Source organism: Abrus precatorius, unplaced genomic scaffold (assembly GCF_003935025.1).
Source record: "Abrus precatorius isolate BTA unplaced genomic scaffold, Abrus_2018 Scaffold3, whole genome shotgun sequence".
In the NCBI taxonomy this organism is placed as follows: domain Eukaryota; kingdom Viridiplantae; phylum Streptophyta; class Magnoliopsida; order Fabales; family Fabaceae; genus Abrus; species Abrus precatorius.
This window is the reverse complement of record NW_020874373.1, coordinates 7,732,422-7,746,600: the sequence shown is the minus strand read 5'-3', so window position 1 is coordinate 7,746,600 and position 14,179 is coordinate 7,732,422. Positions and strand designations below refer to the sequence as shown.

General features: G+C 32.4%; 1 protein-coding gene across 2 annotated transcripts; it reads left to right on the top strand.

Annotated features, from left to right (window-relative positions):
- The first annotated feature begins 5,505 nt into the window (after positions 1–5,505).
- On the top strand, positions 5,506–13,460 carry LOC113861318 (CDPK-related kinase 3). 2 transcript variants are annotated; one of them, XM_027494059.1, is made up of 11 exons: positions 5,506–6,331; positions 7,758–7,888; positions 8,292–8,333; positions 8,623–8,731; positions 8,855–8,933; positions 9,542–9,838; positions 10,421–10,530; positions 11,729–11,836; positions 12,096–12,158; positions 12,587–12,754; positions 13,004–13,460. In XM_027494059.1, the coding sequence occupies exons 1-11, from the start codon at positions 5,789–5,791 to the stop codon at positions 13,139–13,141; spliced, it is 1,788 nt and encodes a 595-aa protein (XP_027349860.1). In that variant the 5' UTR covers positions 5,506–5,788; the 3' UTR covers positions 13,142–13,460. The 2 variants fall into 2 exon arrangements, with proteins under 2 accessions (XP_027349860.1, XP_027349861.1); XM_027494060.1 differs by having other exon boundaries at positions 5,546–6,331; positions 9,767–9,838; positions 13,004–13,389.
- The last annotated feature ends 719 nt before the right edge of the window (positions 13,461–14,179 follow it).

Genomic DNA, 14,179 nt, shown 5'->3' with positions numbered 1-14,179 from the left:
AAATTAAAGAGAATAATATTTGAAAAAAAAAATCAAAAAATTAAATTTATTTTAAAAGTGAATAATTTGAGCTTATCTTAAAATACATATCCCTTGTGATATAATATATCAAAATATAAATTAAATTAAATGATAATAATGAGGACAAATTAAAAACATAAATATAAAACACAATAAAAAAGTATATGGCCTAACGAAGAAGAGAAAAATGATAAAAAATGATTCTTATGGATAAGTAAGAACTTAAACTACAATAGAGGGAGAGATTTTAGGGAAGTTGACTTAACCAAGTGGTCTTATCGTATTGGTTTTATTAATCTCTAATATTTTGGTACCAGCTACTTTATCTTAAATAGTGAATTATAATCTCAATTCATATGCAATTAATTTACTTTCATTGTGATGCTTTTCATTTCTTAAAACAAATGTATACGTGATCATGATATTTTAATATTTCACTCATTTTCACACATGCACGCTAATGATACTTTTATACGGCATAAGTCTGTCTTTACTAAAAAGAATAGCGCCTCAAATTAATGATGGGTATCAATGTATCATCGCTTATATTGAAATGCAATAATTTCCCATCAAAGGCTGAAAATCGAAGTCATTAAATGCGTGATTCCACTTTGGCTTCATCTTGTCCAAGTGTGCCTAATTGCTAATTGGACAAAATATTAAGTTTGGATTCATATTCTATCAAGTGTCTATTACTATTTATAACTATATCAATGATAAATATATTTTAAACAAAAATTTTAAATTAATATGACAATAGACATATAAATATAACAATAACTATTCTTACAGTTCAATAATTACATAAATTTATATTTTTTATGTATATTTAAATATATATTAATTCTTGTTTTTGGGTCAAGAAAATTTAGACATTTAAAAATCTTCATTGGTTTGTGGGCAGAACAGTGATTTGGGGGAGAGGTAGGATCGGGCCCAAGAATGCGCTGGATGCTATAAATTCTACTTGGGCTGAGTGAGAACCATGTTTAGAGGACTGTGGTCGATAGTAATCTGCAGCATCAACCTCTCTTTTTGTTTGATTTTACCCCCATCAACAATATTTTATGTTTTCAAAAACAATTTAAACTGAGTGATGAACAGTGTTAATGCCGCAGTCACTAAATATTTAAAAAAAAAAAATTGGCTAATCAATTTTCCATTAAATTAACCTAACGATATCTCCTCACACACCTTAGTGTAGTTTTGTATGCATATTTACTTCGAATTATTATTATATATACTTTAATTACACACGATTTCTAAGCGTTGATTTTTATTAAAGAGCACATTCAGACCCAATCTTTCTGTAAAAATAATGTTTCTGATACACCTTGGTAATTATCTCTTTTAAAGTTTAAAAATACTATATTATATGAAAGTTATTTAGTACAAAAAGTCACGAATGCAATTGGATTTATTTGATAGGTTAAATAATAATATAAAAACTGAATGAAAATTAAGCACGAGATTGATGGAAATCAACCCACATTCTTATTGAAACGATTTTGTCTCATTCGTTTTGTACTGTTTTAGATTTTTCTTTAAAACATTTTCCTTAACTTAACCATTAATTAAGGCCCAATACAGAATTAGTCAACTCGATGACAAATTAAAATTATAAAAAAGTGATATTGATAATGACACTATAAAGTAATATAATGAAAATATTGGCGCTATTTAACCATTTCAGCTGGGAAACTATCTGACGAAATCTTGAGCACCTAGCTATGACCTAATCATACTAATTTTTTTAACCAGAAAAACGGATTATTTTCTTATTTTTTTCTCTTAAAGTATTTGTTATTTTAAAATAGTAATTTATTTTTGTAATAATTTGTTTATTAAAGATAATTTTTGCCAACTAATTATTATAATAGTTCTAATATTATTTTTTTGTAGTTTTTATCAATTAATTACTGTAATAATTTTAAATTTTTTAATAAGGATACATTTAATAAAAATAATTTATTTTATCATAAGAATTCATAAAATTAATTATTTTTATCAAGTTACGTTTAAAATGAAAAGGATTCCAATCATAAAAATTGAATTTTTTTTGGAAGCCAGATATAAACTTACTTGTGTTACATATATATATATATATATATATATAACCGGGATTTTACCCCTCAGTTACTTGAGAACGATGTTGATCAACGCGTGAAGTCAAATTTAAATGAGTGACCATTGACCAGCAACAAACAATTAACGACTCTCTTTGTTGCAGACAAATCACATCATGCATGATGCATCCATACATACCTACTATATTCATTATCATTATTTGTTATTCTTCTAATCACATTCACATGTGATGATGTGGTGTGTGATTTCTAGCTGGTATTGTTGAATCGAAACACCCAGATTTCTTCATAAACTAAGGCCATTGGTACCTTATTATTTGACTTCAGAATCATGTTAAATTATTAATCAATTGTTTAAAGTCCACTGCGTGTGATTGTTCAACTTGAATTGTTGAAAGAGAAGTAGATCAAAGCCGTTCGGACTGTTCCTATATATGTTAACAATGCATGCAAAATAAGATTACAACTTGTCCTCACTGACTAAGAGTTGTCAGATAATCAGAATGCTGCTCCCATTCCCAACTCTCCAGCAAAAACCTTCAATTTTCACCCACCTTGAAGATAATAACCTCCTCCACGTGAACCTGGGTCTATGGCACTTAGTTAGATGCTTGCATTATGGATACATAGGACAATATCTTGCCTTCAGAATTCGTGCAAGAAGGGTGTCACTGTTGGTAGAAGTCTTCCCTCTTTCTGGAATTGCTAATGTTTCCTACTTTATTCAATGCAACTGGTGCACTTCCACATTGCCATCGCAATATAATTTCCTTATCATAATCTTCATTAAAATGTTAAGACAGCGAATTTAGTAAAAATAAACAACCCATAATGTATGTTGGGATATAGTGGGCCAATGACTTCATTAAACTTCTCTCCCTAATTTTGATAAGACCTTTTCCTTTCATCTCTTGAACTTTTCCAAAATACTTGAGGCTTAAATCGACCAACAATTAATCATTGACAACCCCAATATTTGTCTTCCTAGCTCATCAAACTTTGTTATCATACACATTTAGGTTGACAAGCCCGGATCTTTTGTCCAGAAGTTTTTTTTCATATGATTTCAAGAGGGACGTTATCATGTGAGCATCTTATGAGTGGCTCTTGTTAAAATGATAATATCACCTGCAACTAAATAAATAAATGAGAAATAGTAGATGCTTTATGTGAAATTCTTATTCCATGCAAGAATTTAGTCTTAGTTGCATGAGTCCGTGAAACCAAGTAAGGTTGTCTTTATATTACAACGGGGCTGTTTTTCCTTTTTTGAAAATCTTCCTTGAAGTTTTTAGCACCTTAATATTGAAAATGTCAACCAAAAAACTTTAAATATTTTTATTAGAAAAAATATATATCAAAAGGAAATAAAAAGATAGAAGCTCCAGCACAACAAAGAATATTAGAAAAAACAAAAAAGGAGTAAAAAAATTAATTAAAGTAATAATAAAAGGGCGTCTAAGGAAAGGAAAAATGGCATAAAAATAAAATTTTAATAATTTTTTTAACCTTATTTTACAACATTATATGACTCTATTTTCGTGGATCCCTTAACCTTTCGCATTTATCTTTCAAAATGTAAAGGCCAGGCCGCAAAATGATTACAACATTTGACTGATTCAAGTTTTTGAAATAAATGTTGAACAAAAAAAATTGTTGCAAATATTTATTATAGTTTAGTTCAATATATGACTATTTTAAAATATTTATATGTTTAACTTATTTACTTAAATTAATTATATATACTTATCTTTGAAATTTAAAGTTTGTATTTGATTCTATTTTTTTATATTCTCTAAATTTAGAAGTTCTAATTTCGTTAACTATTATCTTTAGGGTACTTAATTATTATTTTCCTACAATTTATTGAGTTTTCAAATATAAGATTTAATTTTAAAACTAATTTAAATCTGAAATGTTGTTTTATTTACGAGCTTGATTTGTAAAGTCAAGTAAACTAAAACAATTTCTATTTTTGTTTACGTGTCCATTCCACATTCAATTTTTTTTTATAATGTCCATATACAACTTTAAAATACAGAGCAAAGTAAAAAATAATAAAGTTGGTCGATGTCATCGTGTTAATTACCAAAACAGTAGTGTTTCGTTTTGTTGTATGAAGAAAATAAAATAATATAGAAAAGAAAAACTGAGATGAAAATACATTGATTTTATATTTGATTAGTTCAAAAAAATAAAAGAATAAAACACTATTTTTTTCATTTATTATAATGTAAAAAAAAAGAAAGGAAAAATGTATTTATTAAAATGTCCAAGATACTCTTCTTCTTCTTCTTCTTTTCATTTCGAGATATCAATTTTATAAAATAATAGGAAGTTCAAATACGCTAAAATATAAGTTAAAATGTAAATATTGATTCTAAAACACTATTATATAAAAAATGTGTAATACTTATTTTTTAAAATAATTTAAAACATATACTAAGATATATCTAGTACATCTACATATTTTAACAAGCAAAAGACAAATGCGACTACTGATTAAAAAAATACAAAAATGATTATCAAAGAGTAATATTATTCATTTTTATTAGAAAATATAATACACTTTTAACATTGTTTTGAATGAAACAATTGTTTATACCAATTCTGGTAATTTTTGTCTACTCGGTCTCTCTCTCATTCTAATATGACCGCTTAAAGTCAATGACTAATTGATGAATACAATCTGGAAAAAAAAAAAAAATAACATGATCCGAGTGAATGATTGTTTGTTTAAGATGCTTTGGATAAATCTTCTGCCATGAATTTCACATTAAAAAAAATGTATGAATTGGTAGTTTTTCATGAATGGTAGCCATTATTATTAACGATTAATGAAGGAGCAATAGATGAAAAGACAGATTTGTCCAAAAGAAAGGGGGGAAGGTGTGAATTCATTATCATTAATTACTTTTTAAAGTCTGTTACCTAATTGAATCTGATCCATAAGAATAGCAGTGAATAAGAAGAAAGCATAGTCCAAATGGAGAAGAGAGCACAGTAGGGCAGCAAAGTCCGTCCCACAGAGAATTGGGTCTTCGATTCGAAGCTTCGGACCAGGCCGTGTCTTTGTATGACTGCCACTTCGTCAGCTCTGATTCCATGGAATAGGCTTTAGGCAAAGCACTTTTATCCGCTGCCATCCACTCCACCCACTGCCCTAAATCCCCCTCTTTAATCTCTCTCCACCTGGCACATTCAACCACATCATGCCCCACACCCTCAAAATTCACAATTTAAATAAAAAGCCACAAAAAGACAAAACCAAAAGCAGAGGCAAAATACCCAAAGCGAATCCAACGGCTCTGATTGCGCCAATCGAACGTAGCAACTGTTGGCAGATATGCAGTGCGAAGCTGCTTAGAGTTCCCCAAATTCAGTCGCCCTTTTGTTGTGTCACGCTTCGGCTTTGTTTGTTACTTGTAACAACACTCGAACACACCTTGTCTTTGCTTTTCTCTGTTTCTGTCCCTGTCTCTCTCTCTCTCTAAAACTTGTTTCTCACTCTACCTGACTGAAATTCTCTGCTTTTATCGTTTTCCCGCAGCAGATCTCTGTCTTCGGCCGCCGGTAATCCGATCCGGGTGGAAGGTTCTGGAAGCATCTCATGTGATGTGCCAACTTTGACTGAGCCCAAACCCGAGCCCAAGCCCTGATCGCACCGAGCCTGTGCAGCCATGGGCCAGTGCTACGGCAAAACCAATCCCACTGCGGGGAACGAACATGACCCCAACACCACCACCATAATTGCCGCCTCCGGTGACGGTTCTCGCTCCCCGATGCCCTCCTCCGATGGCGTCGCCAACGGCTTTCCGTCGGTGAAGAACACGCCGGCTCGGTCCTCCTCGCATGCCAGCCCCTGGCCGAGCCCCTACCCTCATGGAGTGAACCCGAGTCCGTCACCGGCGAGGGCCTCGACGCCGAGGAGGTTCTTTCGGCGACCTTTTCCACCGCCTTCGCCGGCAAAGCATATAAGAGCGTCTCTGGCGAAGAGGCTTGGGCAGGCGAAGCCCAAAGAGGGCCCAATTCCGGAGGAGCGTGGGGCGGAGGCGGAACAGTCGCTGGATAAGAGCTTTGGATATAGCAAGAACTTTGGAGCTAAGTATGAGCTTGGGAAGGAAGTGGGGCGAGGGCATTTTGGTCATACTTGCTCCGCCAGGGGCAAGAAGGGTGAGCTCAAAGACCACCCTGTAGCTGTTAAAATCATTTCCAAGGCCAAGGTACTTCGCCGCCAATCATATCTATCTATCACTTACTACAATCTTCTATTTCGCCAAAAAAGTATATAAGAAAATAAATGTTAATCTTATTGTAACTTTCTTCTTTCTTTTGTATTTATGTTGTCTGGGCTGCTTGATTGTGATTGCTTTGGACTTTGTATTTGTGATGGCATTTGGACAATTTGGGTTGATTTTTTCGCCCCTTCAGTGTTGATCTTTGCTTGATTCGTTGCCAGGAATCAATGATATTCTTATTTTATAATAGGATCTTGACATGATGCTTGTCCTATTGTTGTGCATTGTTTTTGCCCCCTTTCTTTCATAGTGGTGATCGAACTGCTGGCATCATGTCAAGAAATTTTGTGCCAGGTTGGTGTTCTGAAATTTGCACCTGAAAATGATGTAACCCATGTGTTATGATGTTTATTCATTCTATCTGGTTTGGTCAATCCTTGAAATATTATTAAGGGACAAAAAAATAATGAAACATAGCATTATGTGATAAAGGGATAAGTTCAAAATTCATGGTGTCTAGAATAAATGGCCTCAAGACCACTCGAGTCAGTTTTTCCTTGAAAACAAGAGTTCATGAAAATATTAAGAGTGTGTATATTATGGATGTCAAAGCAATGTACAACCTGGCTGAAAACTGTGCTAGTTTCCTTGTTATGAATGAAAGAACTGTCTTAACTGGATCTACTAAATTTCTATTTGAATTTTGTTGCATGATTATTCCTATAAATAATATGTGCTACTATCCAATAAAACCGCCGTAATTTCCTACATCTTGCCTTTTTAAGTATGTTTAGTTGTGCTTATGTAGCCTTGAGATCTCCCATCATCTTTTCTTTCTTTTGAAATCTTTTCCATAACCGACGGAACTTCAGGTAAGTTATAAAGTCCTTTTTTCAAGTTGTTTGTCCCTTGCCATGTAAGCATTGTTTGTGTTGTATTTGAGTATACACATGTATATTGCTCTCAGTTGGTACTTACATGCAGTTTTGTCATTTGCAAATTACTCATACTGAATGCCTTCCGTTAATTTCTAACGCCATATTTGTTTATTACCAAAAGAAGCAAGATTGTTCGCCTTGTACGTTATGAATCACATTTTGGGAAAATGTCTTAAAACACATTTGCTATGTGGCCCAAATAAGTCTTATGACATATGCAACTGCAGAGAGCACCGCACCCCACCAATTTATTCATAAATTCGCGATTTACAAACTATGATCATTTGATTGGTAATTGTTAAGATGTTTTACATTGGTTAGGAATAGAGTTAAAATACTCCTTATAAGGGTTAAAGCAGTCCTCTTTCTATGGGCTAGCGTTTAGGAGTGAGTTAAGCTCAAGTTTCTAAACAGTAATTTGTTGAAATGTTAAAGTGACTTATTACTGCATCTTAATAAAATTGATTTTGCAGATGACCACAGCAATAGCAATTGAAGATGTTCGTAGAGAGGTGAAGCTGTTAAAGGCTCTGTCTGGCCATAAGCATCTGGTCAAATTTCATGATGCTTGCGAGGATGCCAACAATGTGTACATAGTTATGGAGTATGTCATTTATCTTGCTCTAAGTATTGTCTATAATGAGAATTCAGTGTTGGATCACTAGAGAACTGAATATTTGATATGTTTTTTTTTGTGCATATAATAAATGGCCACAATGAATTCAGTGTTGGGTTTTATTATACTCATTGATTTGGTGTCAATCTTGCAATTAATTTCCAGTTTCTCTGTTTTTGACACTTTTTCTTTATGCCTTTTCCTTTTTAGATATTTTAATGAGTTCAACTGCACGTTTTGAATACATAATAAAAACCTCTTAAGTTTCCACTCAAAATATATTTTGATTGAGGATACATTATGTTTAGTAATAGTTGAATTGGGGAGAGCATGATGCTTCTAATATGGCATCATCATATAGTGATCTTGTGGAATTCTATTTTCTTACCAGATTGTGTGAAGGTGGGGAGCTTCTTGACCGAATTTTGTCAAGGTTAGTTTTTCTTTGTCTTGTTTGTGATTTTGATTTCTAAGATGATGAGCCTTGTGACAAGAGTAAGGTTGTTGCCTTGTGACCTAACTGTCATAGGTTCTAGCTGTGGAAACATCTTTTGTTTATGGTGTAAGAATGTATTCATCCATCCTCTGCCCCTCCTGCCCCCCTCTCCCAAAGACTGAACAATGTTTTGAGTGTCATCTGTTGGGTTGTCCTTTTCCATTTTTGTGACTTTTAACTTGATTTAAATTTTAAATTTGATTGAAGAATGTTCACTTCTGTCTAGGGGAGGGAAGTATACAGAGGAGGATGCAAAAGTTATAGTTTTGCAGATTCTAAGTGTAGTTGCCTTTTGTCATCTTCAAGGTGTTGTGCACCGTGACCTGAAGCCCGAGGTTTGTGCTTTAAATTTTCTTGCCTATAATAATTTGTTACATCATGTTCTTTAATAACCTCATGGCTTAATTAATTATGGATAAAAGTATTGATGGTTCTCTTTTATGAGTTCATTTTTACAGAATTTTCTTTTTACTTCAAGAAGTGAAGATGCTGATATGAAGCTTATTGATTTTGGTCTGTCTGACTTCATCAGGCCAGGTAATATTTGGAATATCCTTAATTTTCATTTTCCTTGCAAAACAATCTATTTTTACTGTCAATATACTAATAGGCAACTATCTACTGCATGCTCACTTTACTGGGGCTATTGACATCGTCCTAATCCTAACTTTTGAGGAGGCTGTTTTAGTGTTTATAATGTCAAAGCATTTAACCATGTTATTTCAGTCTCTTCTAATTTTGGATATCAATTGAGACTTTACGAGTTGTTATGTCTCATTAGGTCCTGTGTCGACTAGCTGGGTTCCATTCCACTCCTATCCACAACTTTGTGAAAAGAAACTGAGGTCAACTTGGTTTCATATTGAATTTTTCACATTTTACACCCATTGATATTATGAAGAAAAGAAAACTAATGACATGTGACACTAGAAAGTGCTTAGTTCCTTAATCACTGGGTTCTGATTATCATCCTGAATGCATGTGTGACATTAGGAAGTGCTTGCTGTCCAGTATTTGCCATGGTGATCTTGTGCCATTCAATCATTATCTAAGACTGCCACTGCCTTTCATTTGTGCTTTAGTAGATTTTTTGTGGATATAAAGCTAATCCTTTAATTTACACATAAATGTGTATTGGTATACAGATGAACGGCTGAATGATATTGTTGGAAGTGCATATTATGTTGCACCTGAGGTCCTCCACAGGTCATACAGTGTGGAAGCAGATATCTGGAGTATTGGTGTTATTACCTACATATTATTGTGTGGAAGTCGGCCTTTTTGGGCACGAACAGAATCTGGAATTTTTCGTGCAGTGCTCAGAGCTGATCCTAATTTTGATGATTTACCTTGGCCATCTGTATCTGCAGAAGCCAAGGACTTTGTTAAAAGGCTCCTAAATAAGGACTACAGGAAAAGAATGACTGCTGCCCAAGCTCTAAGTAAGTTATCTTATCAGTTTAGTATGTATGGAAGGGGTTAGATGCTGTGTAATGTTCCTTTATATCACATCATGGGATTCTTATTTGTGGTAAGTCACACATCAAAGTATAACATTATGACACTAAGGTTATGCTCATGAGTACTGAAGGGCACTGGTTAAGAAGCATTTCATACTCCTTTTAAATGCATTAAATGATTTTTGTGATTTTGATATATAAATGCTTTCTTTTTCAATTAAAAACTTTGAACTTTTGTCTTCTTAACCAATGCCGTGAGGACACTAGTTACCATTTGCCTGGAGATTATTATTATAAATTGAACAAAATACATCCATCTTGTTGGTTGTGGAATTTCACACCATAACTATCCTGTCTCAATGAGATGGAGAATAGATCAATATAAACAAAAAGTATCATTGTCTTTCTGGTATTTCTACCATATAGCAGCGGAGTTTATGTTATTGTTGTCAGCCAAACGATAGCTCTCTTTGTACTGTTAGTGATAGATGTACATGATGATAGTAACAATGTTGTTTCAAATTGAAATTTAAAACTAATTAATACACACTGGTGTAACTGCAGCTCACCCCTGGTTGAGGGATGACAATCGTCCTATCCCTTTAGATATATTAATTTATAAATTGGTGAAGTCTTATCTTCATGCAACACCATTCAAACGTGCAGCAGTAAAGGTATTTTTTTATTTCATCTCCTTGATTATGCATATGTTTAGTTGAACTTTAGGCAGTGGTTAGATTTTGGTTTTCATTTTCAATTTGACTTTTTTTCTTTATCATTTAAAAAAATGTTTTATAGTTTTGGTTTTGATTTCTTGTTTTCTCCATTTGCTTCTAAATTTTTTAAAAATGGGAAATGGAAATTATGGTACTGGTAATATATATGCAGATCTCGATTTTCTATACACTAAGGTACAAGTATTTATATATATGTGTGCGTGTATGTGTATGTACATACCTAGGCATACTAAAGCAAACCTGTACCTATATTTCATAAGGAATACGCAAAATTTATACATAATATAAATTGAATGCGCCTCCTTAATTTCTTTGATCTAGTTCTTCCTTCCAATTTTCCTGTCTGCCTTCTTTGCTGAATTTGAATACATTGTGGCAAATTGGTACTTTAGTCCTCTACCTTTACCTTTTATTTTTGTTTAATCTTCTATGTTTATTTTTCAGATATGATTCTTTAACTCTTTGTTTTTAATTTTATTTTGGCACTCTAACAAGTGTCTATCAAATAAGTCATTTTTTATTAATTACATTAAACAATGTCAATCTAATTGGAGGAGAAGGAAAAAGAAAACAATGATGATAACGACAATAGTAATTAAGAGAAAAAGACAGAGATAGTAATTAATGAAGTTAAATATAGTTAACAAAAAAAAGGACCTATTTAATTAATGTTTGAAAGTTGGATTACCAAAATGAAACAGAAAGTTAGAAAACAAAACTGAAACTAAAAATAGTGTTAGAAGAGCAAAGTGCTAACTTTTCCTACATTTTATATTGTATTTTCTACTTTGTTTTTCTATGCATTTATCATTTCATATTCTTTCTAAACCACTATTTCATGCTTTTTTCATTTTGAATTTTATGCTATTGATCAATAGGTTTGTTATGATGCATGAGATGTGTACTGCTTTTATATGCTTTTTGTTATGAAAAAAAAAAAAACAATTTTGTTGTGTTAAAGGGAAGGTCTAATATAAAAGTGGTGGTTGTATGATATAAAATTTTTGAGGAGTTCTCATTTTTAAAAGAAAAAAAAAATCACACATTCATCTTGTGAATACTAAAGGACCGATTGAAGTTTGTTTATTTTTTCTGCACTAGATTATGATTCATCTTTTTCACTTGTTTTATTCAGGCACTTTCAAAAGCCTTGACAGAGGATCAGTTGGTGTATCTTCGAGCCCAGTTCAGATTGTTGGAACCAAATAGAGATGGGCATGTCTCCCTTGATAATTTCAAAATGGTTATCTTCTGCTTCACTGTCAATTCTTCCTGTGTTGTCATGGTTGATAAAGTTAAAATTTTTCTTTTATGTTTTTCATGTCTGTCAGAGAATGCCGATTTCCTTTGCTTGTTTTTGCAACAAAATAAATAAAAATCTGTTTATTCCCGTGTGAATGTGTATTTTTCCTGTTTTGAAAGTTTGTGGTCTTCCTTTGCTACCTGTCATTTCTTTTATGAATTTGGATGATTATGAACCAGTTTTTAATTGAACTTTGCAGGCTCTTGTACGTCATGCAACTGATGCCATGAGGGAGTCAAAGGTTCTTGAGATCATCCACGTGGTGAGCTATTCTTCTATAATGTGTATAAACAATTTCTTTTACTAATGCCATGCCATTACATTAACCTCTTTGTGCTTATATGTTCGTAGTTTTACATTTTGGATATTTGGCCCAAACAACTAGTCTTCTTACCATGGGTGAAGAAATTTTCTAGAGGAAAAATTCAATCCACATTATTGTTTATAAGATACTCTATTGAGCCAAGTATTGGGGATTAGACTGCTAATGCATAATTGTATTATTGAGTGCAATTTGTTGCATGGAAACCATCACTGTTGAGTCTTAAAATTATTTTTTATATTATAACTATCTCCTTTTGTCATGATACTCTATTATTATATTCTTAAAACAATGGGAAAAGTGCTCTACACCTAATTCCCTGTTTTGACTAAACTATCTTTCGTTTTATGGCTTGAATAATTTTATAGATGGAACCACTTGCGTATAGAAAGATGGATTTTGAAGAATTTTGTGCTGCTGCAACTAGTACATATCAATTGGAGGCACTTGATAGGTGGGAAGATATTGCCAACACTGCTTTTGAGCATTTTGAGAGAGAAGGCAACCGTGTGATATCAATTGAAGAGTTAGCAAGGGTAAGTATCATTGTTACTGAAACAGCAATGCTATTTGGTAAAAATGACTCTTTGTGAAAGGTGTTATTGAATGAATTTCTAACCAATCACTAAAGGAATGAGGATATGAGTGGTGGGAGAAAAGTTGATTTAAGAGATGAAAAATGTTCTAGGAGAGTGAAATTTTACTTTCATGTATGTGACTATCAATCATCATTAATGTGTATCATTTATAATAATGTTGGTCTATGTTCTTTATTATGGCCGCAGGAGTTGAATCTTGGTCCTTCAGCTTATTCACATCTCAAAGATTGGATACGAAATACTGACGGAAAGCTTAGTTTACTTGGATATACAAAATTTTTGCATGGCGTGACTATCAGGACTTCAATCCCAAGACCCCGTTAGTCTCAAGCCCTTTTGGCATCTAAAGATGGGAACAAAGTAAAGAAGATTTATAGGTTTTTAAGGAATTTTTTCATTTTTCTGTCCGGGTGAGGAAAAGAAGAATGTGTATAAATGAATTTGCTAGGGAAGCTAATATGGGGAATATTGAGTCAATTAAGTTTAAAATCCTTCCTCTTGCCCTATTTTGCAGGTGACATGTCCCTACGGGTTTGGGCCCATGCTTATTCATTTGTTTGTGAATGCCAAATAGGACTTCAAAGTCAAAATCAAAGTAATTTGTGTCGATATGGTTTTTTACTGCCATTATCTGGCAATTGATTTTATTGTGAAGATTATATTACAGTAAGGTTAGAGTCTAGCATAAGAATAACTATATTTTTAGTACAAGAGAATAAAAATATTTATCAAGTATAAACGAATAAAAATTTTCTTAAATTGATTAATTCTAAAGTTTTTTTTTTTCGTTTAGTAAACTAAATAATAATTAAACACATTTTGTAATTTTCTCTTTTGAAGGAGGGTGGATCTTGAGAGAGGGGGATGGAGGATTGGGATTCCAATAAAGTGATTTAGTCATGAGAGATTCCTTATACGAATGTTATTTTAGTTATTGGAGTTCATCTTTCTCTATGATGAGAGTTAATGCATCACATCTTTTAGAACTTGCAACGTAAAAATTGAAAGCCTGTATTCTGTTTAGTTTTAAACTCTGTGCTTCAATGGAAATCCAAGAGACATTTTAATACGTAGAGAAGTAAAGATTGTTTCATTTTTTTTTACTGATCATAAGAATTAAGAAATATAGTTAATTTAGTAAATAATTTAAACTTATCAACAATTTATATCAAATTTTAAAAATTATCCTTAAAAATGAGAACATATTTGAATTTTTTCACTTAAATAATTATTTTATCTCTACAAAGGGTATGTTTGTTAAAAAATAATGCAAATAACAATTCACAAAATCTTATATAGAAAATCAAATGTAATATTTATATACAATTGATATGTTTCATCAAATGTAGTCAAACAACTTGT